Consider the following 19,522-nt stretch of genomic DNA (forward strand, 5'->3'; position numbering starts at 1 on the left):
CTCAGGAATTCTCAACTAGGGGAGGGACCCGAGGGTATCACCTCAGGAGAGCAGGGCTCGTCTTCAGTGGTAGGTTTTCTTCCAAATTTGGGTTTTCTTCGTTGAATTTGTTCTAACGCTGTGAGAGCGTGCAGATCGTCCCTAACTGCTATGGAGACGGAAAATACTGAAGAGCTGCACTTCCTGCAGGGGTATATGTACTAGGGGCTGACGTCAGATTGAAATCTGATCCGTCTCCAACTGCTATCAGGATTACACTATACTGATTGGTCCTGAGTCCATCTGCTACCCGCTAGGAAATTAAAATTATAGCACATCACATCAGTCCCTCCTCTCCCACAATCCTCTATGATTAGGTAAGCCGCAGGCTTAATCCCCTTCATTAGAGGGCTTTTTTTTTTTTTTTATTGTTCTAAAATAGGCTCCAGTATTGGAACTTGTCAAATCAGGATGCTATGTGAAGAACAAGTTATCATCAAGGCCATCAATATCAGTTGTGGTAATTTGTTTCACTTGTAGAGGTTACCTTATATGTAGGGCCCAGTTATCTGTCATAGCAACATGTCCATAAAGGCAAAATATACCCCCTCTGTTCTTGCCTGAACAGTAATATCGTCACTGCGAAGGGAAGAGAATGTTTCTCTTACTAATTAGATTCTGAAATTATTAGTTCACCTACTTAAATATTTACATGCAACATTACTTAAACTTCTTTGAATTTGTTAAGATGGTGGTGGGAGAGAGGCTGCATAACAATCATATGCAAATCGAGAGCAGGCTGCCCTGACCTGTACCCATTCAGTCAATGTCCAGGGGACAGTTTGGTGTAGCAAAGTTCATGGGTATTTTTTTACTCATGGACTAAGGGAAATTACCCAGACAGATAACCTTTGTAAACTGGCTACAAGGGCTGTGGGTAAAGAGTAGCCACTAATGTTACCCCTCGTGTGGATGTGTGCAAAGCCTCATGCTTTATTTCCCTACCATGTTCTCCCCCACCTTTGCCTGACTAAAAGAAAGCTCCCATGGAAACCTGTGCACACGTTTAGCCAGGCTGAGAGGGGCAACGTTCAGAGAAGCCATTTTACCCAGGTAAATCATTTTAAAAATTGCCATCCCTAGGTTTTGTACTCCCGTTGAATACACAGAGAAAGCCATGTTTAGGCATTGAAGTGCACTCATGTTTCAGTCATTATTCATCATATTGAATAAAGGATTTTTGTGCCTTGTTGAAGGTAATGCTATTACTGGCTAATCTGTACATCTTCCAGCTTAAGGGACCCTCTAAGACCATTGAGCTTGTTTCAGTAGAATGCAGCATGTGCTTATGAATTATTTTCATCTAATGTTTTTTTTCACTTTATTAGTAATATAAATACTCACTTTTCAGCATGAAATAGAGAGTAGATGCTATGGCCAGGAGAATATTCAAGGGCAACTTCGGTATCTGCACAATGGTACAACACTGCAGACCATTCAATAGTGGTATTATCAAAAGGTTTCACATCTGGTTTGTGTGAAGGCATGACAAGGTTCAGGAAGATTAAACTGGTGTGAGCATTTCAGAAAAGGTGTATGGATATTCACAAACATGCCGACATTTTCCAGTCACACCTAAGATGCAACGATCTGCACTGATCTAGAGGTCCTAACATAGATAATGTACCATTTAATGATGTGTGTGTGTGTGTATATAAATACCTCTCTCTCTCTCTCTCCCTTTCACCACTGGAGGGACCTTTTGGCTCAGCACATTCCTTCTGCTCTTCTGGTTTTCCATCTAAGTTTACCAGATGTCCATGAGTTTGGGGAATTGTCCCCAAAGAGAAGCTTATGATCTGCTGAGTCCATGATTTTTCAGGTAAACAAGCAGGTAACTCCTTTCCCCACCCCTAGGAAGGATGCAGTCAATGCCATGGGGGCAGAGATCCTTCATGAGTTCTGATGGGGGCGAGGGATCATCTGCTCTCTCACAGGAAGGATTTAGTGGTGGTGGTGGTGGGAGGGACCCAGGCCTCACTGTCCTGGGAAGATCTGAAGCCTCAGTGAGGGCTTGTTCCTCCTTAAGGAAGAACATTTATTAATGCTTAGCAGATGGAGGATCATGCACCTCCCCATCCTTGTGGAGACCTGAGATTTTTATCTCTCATTCATGCTTATTGGAGGGGATAAGGAAGGAAACAGGAGAGATATCTGGAACAGGGAAGAGAAGACAGAAGGAGGGGAGAAAGCAGACATCAAGAAGAGGGAAACAGGATAACAGACAACAGAAGGAAGGAAGGGTGGTGAGTAGGTCATACGGGGTGAAGTGTGAAGAGGTGGAAGTATGCAGAAATAAGGGAGGATGCAGGAGGAAGAGAGAAGTGACTGCAGGACAGAGTTGAAAAGGAGAGGGAGGCAGGCAAGAGAGGGGGCACAGAAGGAATGTAGAATTCATTGAAGGAAAACAGAGAGAGAAGAAACAGCTGAAAAAAAAAAAGAGGCCAGACATGACATCAGAAACAGAAGACAAAAAGCAGAGACAGACATAGGAATGGAAGGGAGGACAAAGAAATAAAAGAGAAGCAGAGCAGAAAATAAAGTCAGAACACACCAAAGACTGGAAAATTATTTTATTTTTTGACAGTATTAACTAATCAATATAAAATATCCTGGGACACAAATGAAAGTAGTATGGTCTGCATGTATATCTCATATACAAAAAAAATCTGTGCTGGAAAAAGCTGAATGTGATAGGCTGATCTGGCTGAAATCCCACTTCATCAAGGCAGAAACAGGGAGGAGGCCGGTAATTACAGGCCAGCCAGTCGGAACCCTGTGGTGGGCAGATTAATGGGGTGGATAGTGGAACATGCGGGATCCAAGGCAATGTGGACTTACCAAAAGAAGATGTCAAGCAAATCTCATTGATTTTTTTGACTGGATGATCAAAGAATTAGATCAGGGATGAGCACCATAGGTGGTATGCTTCAATTTCAGGAAAGATTTTGACTGTTCCCCCAAAGGAGGCTCATAAATGAGTTGTCTACAGTTGGACCCTAGGGTAGTATAAACTGGATGAGGCACTGGGCAACAGAAAGCAGTGGTGCAGGTGATACAAAGATCTACAACAGAGTGGACACTCCTCATGGACTAGAAAAAAATTAGGCAAAGCATGGTCAAGCATTTGGCAACTAATATTTAATGCCAAAAAGTGTGACATCATGCATTTCAAGTGCAGAACTCCGAAAGAGGAATACACAATGGGGGTGAAATATGCATGTACATCAAACAGGAAAATATCTCAGGTAGATCATGTCTGATGACCTCAAGGTAGCAAAACAGTGCAAGAGCCAAAAGAATGATAGGACACATAAGGAGATGCATTACCACTATAAAGAAGAGGGCACGTAGTGCCTCTGAACAGTTCACTGGTGAGACTTCTCCTGGAGCACTGCACCCAGTTCATGAGGCAGTATCTTCAGGATACTGACAGGTTAGAGTCCAGAAAGGGCTACTAAAATGCTACAGTGTCTTCAACATAAGCCCTCTAAACAAGAGGCTTAAAGGCCTAAATAAATAATGCACAAACACATTTGGCCATTCTAGAACAAGGGGTCACAATATGCAGCTCAAAGAAGGCAGATTGAGAAGTAACATTCAGAAATATTTCTTCACAAAAGGGTGGAAGATACATGGGGCAGTCTCCTAATGGAGGTGGTCAAACCCAAAACAGAATGTAAAAAATGCAAGGGTGAGCACAGAAAATCCTTAGATACAAAGATGTGAATGTAAAACCTGAGAAAGGGTAGGCTCTGTGGTACTGTATCAAGAATGGGCAGACTAGATGGATCTTGCAGTACTTACCTATCATCATTTTCTATGGAAAATAAAGGCAGTTTTGTTAGAAAAAAAAGATAGCGCTACAATATTTTGACCATGCCTCTCCATTCCATGACTAAAATTATGATTTTTGTTTATTTTGCTACATTTCCAACCTGGCTGCTTACTCACTTCCTACACCACTTGCAGGGTGAATGGAAGACTCTTTTATATGATAAAAACATTCAACTATCTGATAAGATCATATAAAATATGAGAAGATAGCATTCTCCATAAAATAAGAAGCCCAGGTAGAAGGGGTCATGATATCAAGCAGGAGGGAGGGAGGCTCAGAGGAAAGGTGAAGAAATATTTATTTTCTATGAAAGGTAACAGATACGTTCAATAACCTACCAGGACAAATGTTAAATGCTTGGGATTAATACAGAGGGTGGTCTTAAGGGTTAGGGAAGATGCTGATTGGCAAATGAGTATGATTCCCAGAGATAGAGTAAGCAGAGGCAACTGGTTACAATAGGTGATTACTGTGTGTACACTGTGAGATGATCCTTTTTTAACCAATGAAGAAATGTTGATGTGTAGTGCGTGACCATTTTTATCCAAATGTGTCTAAAGTACAACGTGGACCTCTCTGGACCATTGCTCCTGCTTACTTTTAGAGAAAAAGTCCTATAGCCTACTGACTTTGCTTTATATATCTTACATGCTTACACAGATGTAAAAAAAAAAAAGAGGAAAGCCACCATAGGGTCCTTGAAAAAAACCTTCTAATTGCTTCTATCCCAGGGCAGGTGAAAAAAGGCACTGTACATCTGTAGCCCATTCTCTCAGCTAAGGATACAGTTCCCCCAAGAAGGTTCAAACAATCCAGACCACAAAGATGGAGAAGGCAACCAATCCAAGAGCCCAACCCAATTTAAAGCTTAGGAACTCAGACTAGTATTGCTATCTCAAAATCAAATGCTACACCAAATAGAGGCAGCAATGATCAAAGTTGTCCAAATATCATGAATGGTACAATATTACCATTTTACCAAAGTAATTTCTTCTTGCGACATCCTCAGATACTCTGTGCTCTTTTGTATTAAGTCCAGCAAAAACATTTAAAAACACATATCACCTTTCTATATAACATCGTCTGCACATATATCACTGCTTAAACTTACATAATGCTAATCATGAAAAACTCTATACTTGTAGGTACAGTAAAGGGAAATAGGTCCCAATGGTTGGGTCACAATCTGTGCTCAGTAGCCGGAGATGGGAAGGTAAGAGGTCTAATATCTGGGACCTGAACCAAGAATGCTGTTGATCTTAGAATAAAATTGTACAGTTGTGACTTGGCTTTGTTATCTGTCTCAGTCAACAGTGGTACATGCTCACTCAAGATATCCTCTGTCTGGAAGAAAAGCCTGGGAATGTTATGAAGATATTCTGTTTGCACAATGAGCTTTTATGATACCCCACTGATCAGGGGAGAGAACTGTCTTCCAATACAAGGCACCCATGGAATAAAAAACCACAAGAGAGGGCTCACCCTGCAGTGGAAACATCCCCAGCAGGTCACTGCTTCCCATTCCCCTTCCACCAAGCCCCTCCTGTAGCACATAACGGAGTTGTCACAGAATCACAGCCAGCAATCTTAATTTCTGCCTTCCCATGCATGGGCAGGGTTTACGGTATAACAATATAAACATAGAAAACAGGAATAAAAATGAAGACATCACCCCCACCCAAGAAACCCAGTCATCGTCCTGAACATCCTTGGCTTAAATGGCAGATTTTTGTTTTATTTTTTCCCTACCACAAAACTTTCATTAAAAATTATTGCAAGTTTTTGATAATGGAACATAGATGGGTTTCTTTTCAGTTCCTCGAGTGAAGACTGTGCTATTATTTACACTGATTAGACTTCAATTTAATGTCAAAGTGAGCATTTGAAGTGTTTTTTTTTTTTATCACTTTAAAGCCAAAATACTTCACCCTAGGAGAATGGGTCTTGCAACCTCGGGACAGAAGGAAGCACCAAAGAACAGGGGCGAGTTAGAAGCTTATAAACATACAAACATGTATACAACAAATATATCTTATACAAGTCATCGTTCACACTTAGAACGAGGTACATTCCCATCCCCCAATGTCTCAAGAATGAGTTAAAGTTCTCTTCGCCCAGCTACACAAAGATTTACAGCCCTTCACCCCCACCCCTGAGTTTGAAGAATGAGTTACAGCTCCAATGCGCCCCAGGAACTGCAGATAGAGGAACAGTCCCCTCTCTCAGCGCTTGCAAAACAAGGTAGAGAGAGCTCACCCCAAGTCTCAGAATAGATACATAATTAAATATTTGCGGATTACATTATCTTTACAAGACAGTGACAGAAAACATTTCCTGTGCTGAAGTGCTTGGTCCTCTGTAGTGGATTTTATGATCTGCTTTGAAGGGAGCCGTCTAACATCAACAGTTTCATCTCTACTTGCCAAAGTTTTCTCTCTCTCACCTGACAAAGGAAATCTCAGTTTATAAAACAATATGTTCACTCGCACGTCTAGCACAGCATGTCCGTCAGTGATGACTCATCAAGCGCGGGTACATCCAGGAAAACCGTGCAGGCGATATCCTTGCGGGCTCCTCACCCCGTGGCTGGGAAGGGAGATGCACTGCTTTCTGAAGTGCGTGCTTACCTCCCCGGCCCAGATCTTGCTCACTCGAAGTCTTCCGCTTTCTCTTCCGGTTGTGCTCCTTCCACATTCTTCACCTTGCATTTTGAAGGGGAATGAGGCCCTGGTAAATGAGAAGGCCGTGCGAAACAGGAAGCGAGAGATGGGGAGCTGCAGTCACAGGCTGCATCCTGCAAACGGTAAGACGGGATTAGTAACACTGTCAGCGACACCGCCTAGTGGAAGTAGTTCTGCTGATCGTGCCTGACATCGTACCCATACTGCTATGACCAGCTAAACACACAGTTGTCTAGGAAATATTGTAAGATTTCCATTGCCTATTAGGATAAATTGCTGCAGGTTTTCTTTGAGTATAATGATGCATACCTGGATTCCACTCCTGCTAAGAATACAGGTAAGTAACAGGAAGGGACTGATTTTACTCTGCTTCTCTAATGGCAATTTCACTTTGGGGGGGCATTTTTTGCATTCCATCTTTCAAAGTGGAGGGCAAGTGTGGGGGAGAGCCATCTATCTGCTGTTCCTGCAGGTGTGTGGATTCTCCCATAATCCCCCTCTCTCCTTCCTCCCCAATCTTCTATCTCCTCCTCCCTCTACAATATTCTCCTCCTCTCTTCTCCCTGTTCTCCCTCTTTGTGATCCTTCCTCTCCCTATCCCCCTCTTCCTTTTCTTCTCATCCATGATACTTCTTCTCCCTCATCCCTAGTCCTCCTCCTCTCCTAATTCTCTGCCATTCCCCGATTCCCAATTCTCCCTCTCCCTCTTCTCCTCCCCGATCCATGATCCTCTCTGTCCTCCTTCAAAACTCTCCCATCACTGGACTGCTCTACCACAATCCAGGAGAACAGCCTTCATACCTGCTTCAGCCTCCTTTGCCGGATGAGTTCAGTCTAGCAATTCAAACAGTGATGCTGGCAAATGTCCCAAGACTATAGCAAACTGCAGGAATCAAACCGCTAGACTGAACCCCAACCGGCGAAGAAGACTGAGGCAGGTATGAAGACCACTCATCTCCAGCCAGCTGGAGGACTACGGTGAGCAGGTGGTAGCATTTCCCTTTGCCTGATTTTTGGTGGGATTTGACATGCTCATGATAAAATAGGGTCCCTTGTAATGGGATGGGAGCTGGAATTAAATAGAAGCTATGGGGTCAATTTTCAGATAACTTCAGATTATACCTAACTGGTTAAAAATGGACCTCATATGACCAACTGAATTTAATAGGCTTAGAGTCTTATTATTAAGCCATGTTAAAATAGCACATTGACATTCCTTTTAGCATAAATTAGTTCTCACTGGATTTATTAAACTTTGGTACATGAACATTGCAGTTTAGTAAATCCTGTGTTCATACTGGGAAAAGTAAGTGTGATTGTGGTCTGGGGATGTAATCTTCAAAAGGGCAGCTAATTGCAAGTTAAGAGGATAACTTTCAAAACTGCTCATGTGTGCCCATATACACATGTATGTAGCTGCGTGCAAAGCTGCTATAGTATTTATAACCTGAGTGCAAATGATATGTGCAAGTTCTAAAATACGAGTACATATGCCTGCTTACATGCACGTAAATGTAAATACCGCGAACTGCGCAAGTTTGGACTTATCTGGCACTTATCTAGATAAGTTCTGATTTTTCGGGCTAAGTAGCGGCACTTAGCCGGATAAATCTGAAAAGCGCTACTTGTCCATCTATGTAGCGCTTTTTAGAACCCCCGAAAACCTACCCCTGCCTCCCCCTGCGCGCGCATGTTATAAAATCGGGCATAGATTTGTTTGCGCCGGGTTGCACGAACAAATCTATACCTGCGCGCATGTTATAAAATCTGGCCCTTTGTGTTTATGGGGCAGCTGATTTAGCGCTTAACATTTTGGCACCCCAGATAGGCTGAGGCCACTGTGAATTGGGCAGTCTTGCTTCTGAATCTGGTGGACAGGTTCAGATTCAACACTGGTACTCGGACATCAATTGGCTCCTCGTCCGAAGGAAGTTTCCCAGATAAAGATGTCTGGATGTTTATTCAGACGTGATACCCGGAGACTGACCGACAGACACACAGACAGAAGATTTTTGGCTGTCTATTGAAAAGTAATACCCGGAGATAGACAAAAGAGAGAGACTGCTTGCAACGCGAAAGACAGATCTGTATGTAAGTATAATTTTGTTTGCAAGTAAGAGATTTTCTTTGGCCAATTGTAGATAAAAGTACATTTATTTTGATTGTGCTGTGGGGATGTTTAGATTCTTTCTAGTATACTTAATGAAAGCTTATTAGGAGTGATTCTGGTTAGTTTACCTATATATTTGTTAATACATTTGTACTGGAACACATAAAGAGGTTTAGGACAGGAACAGTTAGTCCTTTCGTTTAAATCCTCTCCGTGCTTGCAGGGCTCTGTGCGATTGCTGCCACGGTGTAAATTACAGCAATCTTAATTTACAAATTCCATGGAAGTTTTAGCATTTGAAAGGACACTGGGAGCTGGGGAATTAACTGTGTTGGAAGATAAGAGGAAGCGAGAATTATGTAAATTTCAAAAGTTATTCTTATGCGCAAGTAGAAACAGTGGGGAGAACTGGTTTAAATGAATTGCTTCTTCTGTTTGATAGTTGTAAACAGACTGATGAGGAATTAAAGTTGTGGAGAAATGAGTTGATTTCTACAGAAAGTGGATTTAATTTAGTAGATTGTTTACAAAAGTTTGGTTTTGTCGGCTTTCTCTTGATGGCTAGCATTGAGTTTGGACAGAAACTAATAAAGTATGGTTTCTTTAAATGATGGATGAATAAAGAGGTTAGGACTTTTCAGCTTCGAGAAGAGACGGTTGAGGGATATGATAGAGGTGTTTAAAATCATGAGAGTTCTAGAATGGGTAAAGTGAATCTGTTATTTACTCTTTCAGATAATAGAAAGACTAGGGGGCACTCCATGAAGTTAGCATGTGGCACCTTTAAAACTAAACGGAGAAAGTTCTTTTTCACTCAACGCACAATTAAACTCTGGAATTTGTTGCCAGAGAATGTGGTTAGTGCAGTTAGTATAGCTGTGTTTAAAAAAGGATTGGATAAGTTCTTGGAGGAGAAGTCCATTACCTGCTATTAATTGAGTTGACTTAGAAAATAGCCGCTGCTATTCCTAGCAATGGTAACATGGAATAGACTTTGAAGTAGATCTTCAAAACATACGCGCACGCGAACAAAAGTACACCAGATTTTATAAGATACACGCGTAGCCACGCGTATCTTATAAAATCCAGGGTCGGTGCGCGCAGGACTGTGCAAAATCGGCAGCCTGCGCGCGCTGAGCCGCACAGCCTGCCTCCTGCCTCCATTCCCTCTAAGGCCGCTCCGAAATCGGAGCAGCCCTCCCTTCCCCTATCTACCCGACCCCCCAGCCCTACCTAAATCCCCCTCCCTACCTTTGTTGGGCAAGTTACGTCTGCTTGTGCCGGGGGACTCGGGACCGCCCTCCCGGCCTGCCCCGAACCGTTGCCACGCCCCCGAACCCGCCCCGGACCGCCCCCTGCCCCTCCGCACACGCCCCAGACACACCCCCTCCCGCTCCTTTTACGAAGCCCCAGGACTTATGCGCATCCCGGGGCTTTGCGCGTGCCGGCAGCCTAAGCAAAATAGACGCACCGGCACGCGCAGGGGTTTTAAAATCTACCCCTTAGTTTTTAGGTACTTGCCAGGTTTCTTATGGCCTGGATTGGCCACTGTTGGAAACAGGATGCTGGGCTTGATGGTCTGGTCTGACTCAGTATGGCATGTTCTTATATTAATAAATACTGGTATGTGAGATAGATAAGGAAGGTGAACGGCTCTGAAGCTGTCTTGTCACTTTTCTATGCATATAATGCATGTTTTGGTCCTGAATCAGACTGGAATGCTTGTTAGATATATGTTTATAAATTTTGATATTTTATCCCTATTAGATGTAATACAATACTATAGATACTGTTTATTTAGGGAAGGAACCTGTATGGCAGAATGAGTTGAAACGTACAGTTAGTTTCTGAGTGCCTTGCTTTTTGAACAAAGAAGATGTTTGTAATGGTTATTCAGAGATCCGATAGAGGTGAGAAGTTTCCTTTTTACTTTTCTGCTTTCTTTGCTTAATAAAATAAAAAATTATGTGGTTAGAACAGAATGGGATTTCTTTCTTTTTAAGTTAGGTAAAATATTCACAGTAGTTTCCTACTTCAGTTAGAAATGAAAAGGTATCCGGTAGCCATCTTTGTCTTCCCATGTGATTAGAGTTAAAAGATGAATCAAATTTTTCTCTGTACGTGAGATTTTATTTCTACAGGTTAACAAGATATTTGCTCTGCTAGATATGGGTGTGTAAACTATTGATTGAAGTATAAAGTAAAATATGTAGATCATTGTTTGACTGGAGCAGTAGGAGTAGCCCCACCCTCGGGAATTCACTCCTCTTTGCAGCAGAAAAAAAAACGTGAATAGGAAAGTTGCATTTTAAAATAAATGGAAGGAGCTCTCTTTTTGTAACAGTTTTTGTTGGCTTGACGCTGTAAATTGTTTGATGTTTAGGGTACATTAGTGGATGGATTGAATTATGGTATGGTAATGTGTAAGAGAAGAAAATAGATTAAGGATATGAGTTATTTAATTAAACAGATGTCAGAGAAAAAAAAGAAAGAACTTATATACATATAATCAATGCTAAAGTATTTAACTAAAAATTGTCATATCCTAATGATAACAGTTATATCCCAGTTTTGCCTTTATCCAATGAGATTCCAATTCAAAATTTAGGAATACAGGACTCCATGCCATGGTTTACTGATGGGTCTGTTATGTTTATAGCAGTAATTTGCAACATAATTTAACCATATATGCTGATTTAGATTATATTTTCTCTCTTATACATTATCACCTTAGAAAATGGAATAGGGGTTTTATATTTGCAGATGGAAAGCAGCTATCACGCCACAACTTATGGTGGTGCCTCCTAGAGGTATAACTATAGAAACAAGAAAGTAGCTTCATGACTGCTATTTGCTGAATTGAGGCATATCAGAATGTTTAGTTTCAAGGAAACTGTAATTTCATTTTAATCATTACATTAATTTTGTCATATGCCAGGTTTTATATTTTCCAGGTTGACAGCCTTCTCTGCCATGTGAGTGTAACACTTGAAGATTAAATTTTTTCCCAGTTTGATTTCTTTTCATTTTTAAATAGATCTATTCTAATTCTGACTTTTATTTTATCTTGGATCGATCCAAATAAACACTTTCCAAACACATTTTGGTCTAATTTTTAGTTCAAATGTTTGTCAATTGTTGTCTGTCTTTATGTGTTATCTGTGTGTCATTACAAATGAAGAATGAATGAATGAATGAATGTAGTCAGTTCAGAGAAATATATGTTTTTATGTAATGTCTGAGCACCTAAGTTGTTTGTGGTTTGGACTATTGCATGCTGCCTTATAATAAAGTGGGAACATTATGCAGATTAGTATATGTAGGGATTATTAGATGCAGGGAGTTATTAACATGATGGAATTTTCTCATTGATTAATTTGAATTTGTTTTGCTCTTATATTAGGCTTTAATCTGTAACATATACATCTAACTTAATAATGAGTTAAGAGGCTATGCTCCGATGTAAATAATACACCATACTGAGAGAACTGTATATGCCATGTGTCATTGATTTAAAAAATCATCCCATCCTTTGCCACAGAAGTCATCTTGCACCCTTCATTATATGGACTGAAGTGCTCACACTTTATACCTGATCTTTTCTTTATGTTTTTCTTGTTCTATGGGGGTGGCCTTACCTAGAATCTGGTTTCTTTTGTTCTATGAGGCAATGTACCTTTATTTGACATGTGATAACTGATTGTCATAACAAAAATATTTTTATGATATACCTAGTTAATATCTAGTTATGTACCTATTTGTAGATGCCACTATTTAGATTTTCAAGTTAATGACACAGTCTGAATTAATGCAGTTTTTATTAGTCCCTACATTCCAAGTGTTTTGTAGCATTTTCCAGTTCTATAACTTCTAATACGTATATGCATTCACTTGCTGAGTCAGCTAAATGATTGTTTGATACGTCCTCCTTTACCTTTGTCTATGAAAGCTGGTTTGATCACACTAACCAATCACCCTGTTCCACAGCTTGCCATTTTATGGTGTGATATGTCTTGGTATGGATCACATGTTCCCTTGAGTTCCTGATTCTTTGCTCACCTGTCCTTTTCTCTGGATCTTCCCTTCCCTGTTGTGAACTTTGCTGTTTCAGTGGTGATTCAAGGTTCAAGAGGAATGTTTAATACTGCCACACCAGCATATGTGAAATACTTGCTGTTCTGTTTGCTATTAGGAATGCAGCTAATTGCAACTACTGAATGCTTCCTATTTCTAGCATTCTCTTGCTTGCCCTACTGCTGGTGCATCTGCACAAGTATTTTCCCTTATTTCTTCTGCAGCCTGCATTTATGGTACTCACATTGCTGGTCTTCCATATTCTATTCTCCCTGCTCCTAACCTTACCCAATATACTGAATTTGGTTATTCCCCTTCTACTATGAGTTCCCTGTATACCTTTTTGAACATTTTTTTCTGTAACACTACCTATTAGGTTATTTACCTAGAGTTTGTTTACAACCTCTCACAGATGTTTTCTGGTAATGTGACACTTGTGTTTACCTATATTCAAATTGCTGCCTATGACCAGAACATGTCTTATGTTTTTCAACACCTTTCTACTTCTATCCCTGGTGCTCATTATGAGACTGTCCTCCTTGCAGAGACTCACCCATGATGTGCAACTATATTTTCTATACCTTTTTTCATAATAACTTCTCATTGTTCTTTTTATCCTTATGCTGGTTCTAACACTATTATGTGGTTTCTTGACTTAGAAAATACTATATGTGATTTCAAACATTTTTCCTATAATGCTATTCTGTTTTTTTTTTCTTCTTTGTCCACTATAACAGACTGCCTCTTATATTCTCCCTATATCCTTTAAGAACAATTTCTTCCTTCTGCAAGTTGTTTAGTTTTTTCATACTGTCCTTCTATGCTCATGTAATGTAAACTAAAGTTTAAGACTAATGTCATGATAATGCATCATGCTTGCAGTTCAATGACAGAACTGACTGACTTTTATTGTAACTCAGCCTTAATGCTGCCATTTGCTAACTAAGGAATGCTTATATCTATGTGAGTATCACGTAAATTATTACAGATCTAGAGGGACACATGCAATACTCTATACATCCAATATAAACCAAAGATTAGTTGCTAGACTACACTACTAGGCCTACTTGCCATGGACTATCCTCACTGACCTGTCACCCTCTCTGGTGCTTTGGTGTGCCACTCTTGCCATTTGAAAGTGGCACAAGAGAGAAATGATATGTGTGCCTGAGTTTGAAACCAACATGGAGACTATGGCTCACCCAGAATCCTCTGCTGCCTTGGCCTGTTTGCAGTTCTGACCATGGGAACCTTAAATGCCCTATTGACCCTGCTTTGGAGAAACTACAGGAGACATCTGGACTGCAGCTGGAGATGTCAAAAACTTATGATGAAAGATCATAGGGTCACAAAAAAGCAGAAGGAAAAGGTTAGAATCTTACAGGCTAATGTTCCAGCTAAAGTGGTACCAGCATAACCAGAGTCATGGAAACCTCCCTGAGAGTGAAAATCTGACAGGACAAAGGACTAACAGAAGATTGATGTGAACATCAGGCAAGTGGGCCTCAATTTGGGAGGGGGCTCAGGATAACTTAGGTTTAATTTATCTTGTTTTGACACAAGAAACTTAATACGTGGTACTCTCATGGATCCCTATTAGGGGTTATTGTATGTTTTATCTATAAAAATCCAGCACTCACATACAGTGACATACAGTGAGATACAGAGTAGTGCTTCTCTACAGAGAGAACTGCGACTCTGTTGCTGCCAGAGGTACCTGCATTGCTTATTGATATTCAATAATAAACTTAAATTTGTTTCTACTAAATTTGGTATGATAACTGTGTTTATGAGGCAGCACCTTTAAGCTCATTTAGCGCTTAACAGGCAATGAAATAACCAATTTTACCAGCCCATCTGCAGCTTGTGAAGACCCTCCTGGCTCTTCAGCTTAAGTCTCCCCTTTTCATCTAGACCCCTCACCCTATCATATTTTCACTTTTAAGATGTTATCGATCACTTACGCCAGATATTGAGCAAGTAAGGTGCTATAAAACAGTAACTTACTTGCGTAAATATCGGCCTCTTCCTGGAACGCCGTGACCCACACCTTTCTTACCCGCAAAGATTTGCTCATGGCACCTGATTTACGCTTTTATGTTGAGGTTGCTAAAGTAGCATTTACTTGCACATATGCCATTTTATTTGCATAAGCGCTATTTATTTTTACTCGCAGCTTTGAAAATTCACATTTATGTTTCCCCCACACCAAATTCCCACCAAATTCCCACCCCCTTGCATCAAACAAAAGATCCCCCTCTGCCCTGGCATAGGTCCCCTAATAGCCCTCCCCCTCAATAAAGAATATTCTGTTAGCCCTGTTTCCAGGCACAAACCCTGTCACCCCATCTGACTTTCCACAAAAGAGGCCTCTCTGGTCCCTCTTATCCAAGGGTAGCTTTAGTCTATAGAGCAGGAGCAATGAAATTCAAAATGGCACCAGCTGGGTAAAGGAGAGCTCTAGGTCAGCCAGCACCACTTTATGGGGGGTTGGGGGCTGGAGGGCTTATGTTAGGGCAAGAGATGGGTTCTTTTCTTAGGGAGGGAAGGTTAGTGCTGGGAAGAGGAGGGCAGGGAGGCTCGCTGCCCCTTTAAGTCTCAAGGTGGGAGGCCTCGAGAACATCAGCAGGCATGTTAGCCTGCCGGTGCCCTCAGGGAAAGCTAAGCTGCTCATCTGTAACAGCAGTAATGAGCAGTGAAAATATAGCTGGAAGATTAAGTGGCAGCCTTCCTCTATGGAAGCAGAGAGATGTGCTACGGAAGCTACTGTATATCTACTCTGATGGGCTTTCACCTTATTTGAAGATGCTGTCCTGACTAACTGTAGCAATAAGATGTACACTCAGAAACAGAAACATGATGGCAGAAAAAGACGTTGAGGCCAATATTGAAATGTTACTTAGCCAGATAAATAGGACTTATCCGGCTATGTGGAGGCCGCTGAATATCCGTTTATGATCAGAGGCAGCCACTTAACCTGATAAGTCACATCTAGCTAAGTAGGTAACCGGATAATCAATTGGGGGGGGCGGGGGGATGGGCGGATCGGGATGTGCTACTTACGTTCAGTAGCATAGCCATGCAGCAGAATTTCCCTTTTAAGTTATCCAAGATAACCGTATATCTTTGAATATTGGGCTGCATATGGTCTATCTAGTCTGGCCATCCAACTGCTTAGATCAAAGTTGGAAGAGTCATCTTTGTGACTGAAAAGCCCTGCTGAACTAGATTAAAAAAAGCAAACAGCTGTGAGGATTTCCTGTGTTATTTTGTTCTTTCCAAATAGAAGAGGAAAGCTCTTCTGCAGTCCAATGTTTGAAGATCCTGCTTGCCCTTATGGGTGTGCGGTCTGATTTATTTATTTATTTATTTATTTATTTATTTATTTATAGGCTTTTATATACTGAAGTATTGGTGATGGCCTTCACTCCGGTTTACATTTAACAACGAGTACATTACCAACCAAAGTAGCAACTTTAACATGTATAAATTTACAGCGAAAAGATACATTGAATTAAAACTGAATCAAGATTTGAAATTTGCTTACTCTTTAGGTAGAAAAAGCAGCTATTAAAAATAAAAAAACTTTCCAAGACAGGAATTTGAGATCTGCTGTTGCCAACAGTTTGAATGGGGGCTTCATGATGTGACCAAAAACTATATTTAGATCCCAAGAAACAGGGGGATCCTTTATTGGAGGTTTTCAGATGTGCGAGGCCTTTCATGAATTTGCTGACTGCAAGTTGATGAGCAATAGCAGCACCATCACAATTGTCATGGTATGCCACTAATTCTGACAGATTTAGTTTTCAATCTGGAGTCAGATAGATTTAGCAGATACTAGAGTAATAAAGGGACAGTACAGTTAAAGGGGTCCTGACCAAAATGTGCACACCAGATAGAAAAGATTTTCTATTTAAAGTTGTAGAGTATTTTGTAGAAGTTAGGAGAAACTTCTTTACTTCAGAAGGCAGCTGCACAGATGATACTAGTTGAATTTCAAAATCTATGCCATCAGAACCAAACACTGAAGGCTGGGATGTAGAAGATTCCAATTGCATTATATGACGAGGGATGGGCATCCCCGCAATATTATTGGTTGTTGAACTGATAGGCATTGAAGCCATAGAAACCAAATTTGGCAAAGCCAAAATAGAGCTATCAAAATCTCCCCCCTCCCTTTCCTTAGCTTTTGAATAGTTTTCAATATAAGCGGAATTTGCGGAAACGATTAAAGTCCTTGATTCCATGGAACAGAAAAAGCATCCGCAGCTACTCTGTCTGTTGCTGGTCTCCTGGGAAGTTTGTTGGTAAGTTAAGCCTGCCAAAGAGGGGGTGTAATTTTATAAGTCAATGTGTATGCATACTTGGCCAATTACCCAAATATTTTCAAAGTGAACTTATACGTGTAAGACTTTACTGATATGTGGATTGTTTGAAATTTACCCTTTATATGTAGCTTCTCTTCTCTTGACCAGAGGAGGAGGAGGATGTCAGGGATTTTCTGTTTTTGGTGGCTGGTTTTAAGAGGTTACATAGTGGTGGTGTTTGACTGTTTTGAATCATGTTGTGGAATTTTATTTTGTGATACATTGTTATTTATTGATTTTTTTTGTTGTGAGTAGGTGATGCCAGAAGATGGGATGGAGTTATGTCATTTATTTGTTTAAAGTGTGTTATGTTTTATTGTATATACTGCCTGAAGCCTTGGTTAAATAGGCAAGATATAAAATGATAATAAATAAGTTTCAGCCTAAGAATCTATTACCTTAACATTCTTGCTCATTTTCTTCCCTTTATTAACTCACTCATCCTAATGTTCGAGAGCCGTTTTACTAAATCAGTGTATTGCATTGAAATCAACACATAACATGCTATCATCTAATACATGTGGGTCAGCTAGAAAAACTTATGCAATTACCTCATTTGTAGGGAATGAAATTATGTCTGGATCCCTGGGGTTTCCATCTTTACTGCCTTGGCTTGGAGTAGATGGCTTTTCATCACCAAGGCTTTGCCGCCGGACTTTCTTGCTGATTGTTTTTGAAACGTTATCTGGCAGCTGACACACAGAGGGAGGCACATGATCTTGCTTCTTGCTGCTGTTCTCTCCCGTTGGGTCTTTTTTCTCAGTGGCTGAGGTGGGATTTTGAGACCGGCCACACACATTCCTGAAGAACTCTTGAACTATGCCATATTTAGCTACATCTGCTTTATCCTTAGTCTCTAGAGGTCCTGGTTTCCAAATTGACTCTGTGCTTCCAGAGTGCTCCACAATGTTGAACAAACTAGATAATCCATCATTTATGTTACTGAGAACTGGACTGTCTCGGGTAGTGGTGGATCTAGCCCAGGCAGACCCACTCTGCTTACTCTGATGAAGGTTCCACAAGCTGCGATCTTTTGAACCATCCAGCTTGGATGAAGACCTCCTTTGCAGTTTTGGAGACCCATACTTGGGAGAACAGCAGGGTCTTTCGATTCTGGAATGGACTTTATCTAAGCTGGAGGAGATCTGTTTGCTACGTGTGGATATCAAAGAATTTCTTGGGGACCAGCTCTTACTGTGAATGCCACCCTTTGAAGTGTCAGTTTGAAGTCCAACACTCACCATCTGAATGGTCTGAGTACCAACACTTGAGAGTCCAACAGTCTGGCAGGCAGTACTCTTTACTTTCCTCTCCAATGAGCTGGAACGGATAGCTTGCCTAACACAGTTGGTAATCTCTTTCATGTCATCACTCATATTGCCTGAAATTTCAAAGTCACTGAGAGAGGAGGAAAATCTGGGTATAGAAGTCATTGACTTCTCTACGTTTCTGCTTTCCAGCAGGTCTTGGTGCTGCTTAGAAAAGTTGCAGAGCCATCTGCTGCATGTGCTCTCTGAAGAACTTTCTAATTTTTCAAACTCTTTGGGCTTGGCCATGGTGAACAGAAAGCCTGGTTCAATCATGATTTTTCCTTCTTTGTTTTGGACTAATGGTGCATCCAGCCTGCGTACAACTGGAGGGCTATAATAAACTCGAATGCCGGTTTTATCTGGTGCAGTGTGGCTTCTTTGTATTTGAGCAGGCTCATGATTAGAAAGGTTGCTTGCCAGGCTGTAGTCCCAGGAAGAGATGCCCAGCTTCTCCTTGGCAAGGTGTTCTGTAAGCGATTTGTCGCTATTTGTATAAGCACAAGATTTATGGTTGGTGACATCTGATAAATCACCTGGCAGGAGCTGTGAGGTGGAAGAGACCTTTTTACCTTTGTTTTCATTGAGAATGGGGCTAGTCTTGCCAGAAAGATAAGGAGAACAGTCAAGCAGGCTTTCAAACTCTGACATGGAAGAAATTGATTTTGCTCTATTGAGAAAAAAAATACAAACAAATTAGGTTAAGTTAAAATGAATCCTGCAATGTAATCACCTGAATATGGTGGGAGCATCAAGCAATGCTTTTCAGGTTACCACTTTTGCTAAAGGCCACAATTAAGTTGTGGTTCTCTAACTTGTTTGCTAATGTATTCGAAACCTTTTTGTTCTGGTTCAGCACAGTACTGGACAGAACTCTAATATGGGAGCAGTACAACCTGCAGAGAGGAGCAAAATTCAGATGCAACTGTTCAGGAATCTCAGCTTGAATGCCACATGAGTTCTTTTGTCAAGGGACCCAACACTTATCAACTAAAAGTCCCTCATCCAAGGATCGAAACCAGGTTCCCCAGAGTGACAAGAGTACTGGAGGGCTTTCCAAACCTGTCCCGAGGATCCCACAGCCAACCGGGTTTTCAGAAGAT

The 19,522-nt window shown here is 41.0% G+C and overlaps 1 protein-coding gene across 3 annotated transcripts in view; it reads right to left on the minus strand.

Moving 5' to 3' along the window:
- Positions 1 to 352: 352 nt before the first annotated feature.
- The window catches only part of SOGA1 (suppressor of glucose, autophagy associated 1), a 172,346-nt gene continuing 153,176 nt past the window's right edge, over positions 353 to 19,522 (minus strand). For all 3 annotated transcript variants that reach the window (XM_029611716.1, XM_029611715.1, XM_029611714.1), the window contains 2 exons: positions 17,664 to 19,089; positions 353 to 6,671 (listed from right to left, as the gene is read on the minus strand). In XM_029611716.1, coding sequence (XP_029467576.1) covers positions 6,525 to 6,671; positions 17,664 to 19,089 — 1,573 coding nt within the window. In that variant the 3' untranslated portion in view covers positions 353 to 6,524. The remainder of the gene's footprint in view (positions 6,672 to 17,663; positions 19,090 to 19,522) is intronic.

This window comes from Rhinatrema bivittatum, chromosome 8 (assembly GCF_901001135.1).
Source record: "Rhinatrema bivittatum chromosome 8, aRhiBiv1.1, whole genome shotgun sequence".
Taxonomy (NCBI): Eukaryota; Metazoa; Chordata; class Amphibia; order Gymnophiona; family Rhinatrematidae; genus Rhinatrema; species Rhinatrema bivittatum.